Source organism: Pteropus vampyrus, unplaced genomic scaffold (genome assembly GCF_000151845.1).
Source record: "Pteropus vampyrus isolate Shadow unplaced genomic scaffold, Pvam_2.0 Scaffold138, whole genome shotgun sequence".
Classification (NCBI taxonomy): Eukaryota; Metazoa; Chordata; class Mammalia; order Chiroptera; family Pteropodidae; genus Pteropus; species Pteropus vampyrus.
Genome location: NW_011888919.1, coordinates 1,082,954 through 1,085,940, shown reverse-complemented (window position 1 = coordinate 1,085,940; position 2,987 = coordinate 1,082,954). Strand labels below are relative to the sequence as shown.

The 2,987-nt window shown below is 49.0% G+C and overlaps 1 protein-coding gene across 1 annotated transcript in view; it reads right to left on the bottom strand.

Moving 5' to 3' along the window:
* Nucleotides 1–2,987, bottom strand: part of EML2 (echinoderm microtubule associated protein like 2) — a 26,576-nt gene that overhangs the window by 6,047 nt on the left and 17,542 nt on the right. Inside the window, exon 15 of the mRNA XM_023535239.1 lies at nt 1,993–2,248. Coding sequence (XP_023391007.1) covers nt 1,993–2,248 — 256 coding nt within the window. The remainder of the gene's footprint in view (nt 1–1,992; nt 2,249–2,987) is intronic.

Genomic DNA, 2,987 nt, shown 5'->3' with positions numbered 1-2,987 from the left:
AAGAGGCAGGGCTTGGAGCTGGGGTCCCCTGTCCATCTGGCCATTCCCCTGAGCCAAGTATCAGCCTGGCACGAAGGCCCTCACCTCCGTCTGCTGCCCTCCAGGAACCCACTGCTCCAGACACTCTAGAAACCATTCCCCTTTCCTTTAACAGAAAACGTCCCTCCTGTCACCGTGGACTCTGGATCCTTTTTCACTCTTGTTCTAAATCCCCACAGCTTAATTCATCCAAGATGATTTCCTATGGCGATTTTCTAGAGTGAGGCTATTGGGACAAAGGATATCTATATTTTTTAAGTCTTTTGACATAGAATGCCAATTTGCTTTCCATAAAGGTATGTGGACTCATCAGTAGGTGTGTCTGAATGCCTGTTTCCTGACATGTTTATCTAATGCTCGGCACTGGATATTATCATTTTTAATTTGGGTGGTGCATTTGGTTGGTTCGCAGGCAGTAGAGCACTATGGAATAAGACCTAGGTTCAAACCGTGGCTCTGACACTTCCTAGCTTTGACATCAAATAATTTTCCCTGTCATAGCCTCGGTCGCCTTATCTGGCAAATGGAGACAAACTTTCCAGGATTATTATAAGCAAGGTGTAAAGTCCTTAGAATGGCAAACTGGTAAGTAAGATGGCCCGCAGGACACATCATAATAAAGGTCAGCTATGGTTATCATTTCCCTGTGAGGACGGATGACTGATTTTACCTTCCTGAGCCTGCTTCTTAGTGGGGATCCGTCACCCTACTCCCTTGAGGAGACTGGCCGTGGGGGGGAGAAGTTACAAAGACGATGTGCGTGAGGTGCAAAGCCAGTTCCTCCGGGTGTGGTCAACAGACCACTAGAATCAGAATAACCTGAGAGAGTTTGTTACAAACTGCATATTCCTGGTTCCGGACTCAGACCTCCTGAATCAAGACTCTTTGTGGTTGGGGCTCAGGATTCTGTGTTTTTAACAACTCCCAGGTGATTCTGATGCCCTGGCAAGCTGGAGGACTACTGTGCTGAACGCAGGGCCCGGTGTACGGTAGCTGCTCAATTAAGCAGCCAGGATGAGGATTATTAAATGTGCTCTAACAATTTCCAGGGCACACCATCCCTGATTCAAAGAAGTTCAAAGGCCATCAAGAGTTCCAGGGACAGACATAATCCTGGATTCCTGGAGCAAAGCCTCAAAGGGTGGTGTGGGGGATATGATGGACTGACCTTGTAGTGGACGATACTGCATAGGCGGGGGAGCTTAACAACTACACTGCCCAGCATCCCTTGCAGCTACGATTCCACTGTGATTTGGGTCTGACGATAAGTTGCATTTTTGTGGGTTCTAGAAGGCAAAAGGCAGTGTCCCCTCTTCTGCCACTTCCGCTGACCAGTTGGAGTCATGAAAGCAAACGGCATTTACTACACTGGTGAGCAGTCATGCACCTTGAAAGGCAAGGGCACAGAGTATTCATTTTTGGCCAGTGCAAATGTAGCCACTGATGGGTCACTCAGTCCAAAAGAACGTTCTGTGATGATGGCAATGTTCTCTCTTAGTAGTTTCCGATACGATAGCCATCAGCCACGTTTGAAATGTAGCTAGTACAACCAAGGAACTGATTTTTAATTCTGTTTACATTTTAAAGTTAATTAAGTTTGACTCTCCACATGTATCAAACAGTGTAGTCTAGAGCCAACACTCACAGCGACCACAGCATCCTGTTCCTGACTTGCAGCTCTGACCACAGAGTTTTCTTGAACTCAGTCGTTCCTGGCTCTCCACCCTCCTGCCTGTGGCAGAGGCGGCAGCTCCCATGGTGGTCTGTTCTGTGGTATTGTTCTGGGTGTCCTCCCAGCTGAGAGCCCTCCCTTCCAGCCCTTCCAAGCGAGTATGGAAGCCCCTAATTCCCTGTTTTAATTCCCTTCTGCTCAAAGAGACCAGGCACGGGTTCCGTCTGATGCTCTGAGTCTTGACACACTGAGGAAAGTCGTTCTGTGAAAACGGTGCGTCACCTCTCCTGTCCCCTTACCTCGATGATCCTGCTCCACAGGGGCTGGTGGGACTCTGCACTCCACAGATGCACCAACTTATCCTGCCCACATGTCACAAACTGTGCCCGGCTGGGGTGCGTGGCCAGGCCCCACAGCTCTTCCATGTGGCCCTGGCAGAAAGGGAAGACAGAAGCATGAAGACCACAGGTCCCGATCCTTCCCCCCGAGCCTGATGCCAAAGAGAAGATCTGGACTAGCCCCGGCAACACACCTGCTCACAGGTGACCCAGGAAAGACCCTTTCCCTCTTGTGTCTTAAGAAGGCTGTGATCGGGCAGACCCCTGCCACCACTGTGTGACTTGAGGCACCCCCCCTGCCCCCCACTCTGCTTTCTAGTTTTCACAGTGGGCGGCAAGAAAGCATGATGGGTAGGAGCTTGACCTTGGGAGTCAGATGGCACCCAGAAGGCTGTGGGATCCCACGGAGGATATAGCCTGGTGGGTCTGACTTCAGCTCTCTCTTTACTGACTCTGGTAGTCACCTGGACAGGTGACTTCTCTTGGAGCCTCAGTTTAATCTTCTGTAAAATGGGGCTAATCGTCACACATGCTCACTCAAATCATGGATGGAAGGTGTGTGAGGCCACTACAAAAGTGCTCACCAACTGGAAGAGGCTAACTATCCTTATTAGTAACACATTCATATCGTCTTAATAATAAGTCATTAAGATTGGTAATCAATGTAATTATCATTGGCATCAGTATAATAACGACGATCTGATTCTAATAACATATTAATATATATTAATAATACAGGATGTTGAGAGTATCATTAGAGGTCTCCAAGGTCCCTTCTGGGGACACCTAGACAGCCCCTCCAGCCCTCGTTTTTCTTTCTCTCTTTCCTACGGGCACACGAGCCAGAGGTGGGATCTAAATGCAGCAGCAAATGCACGGAGCAGGTGAAGGGAGGGAGACCATCGAGGCACAGAGAGGTTACTCCCTTGCCTTATGCC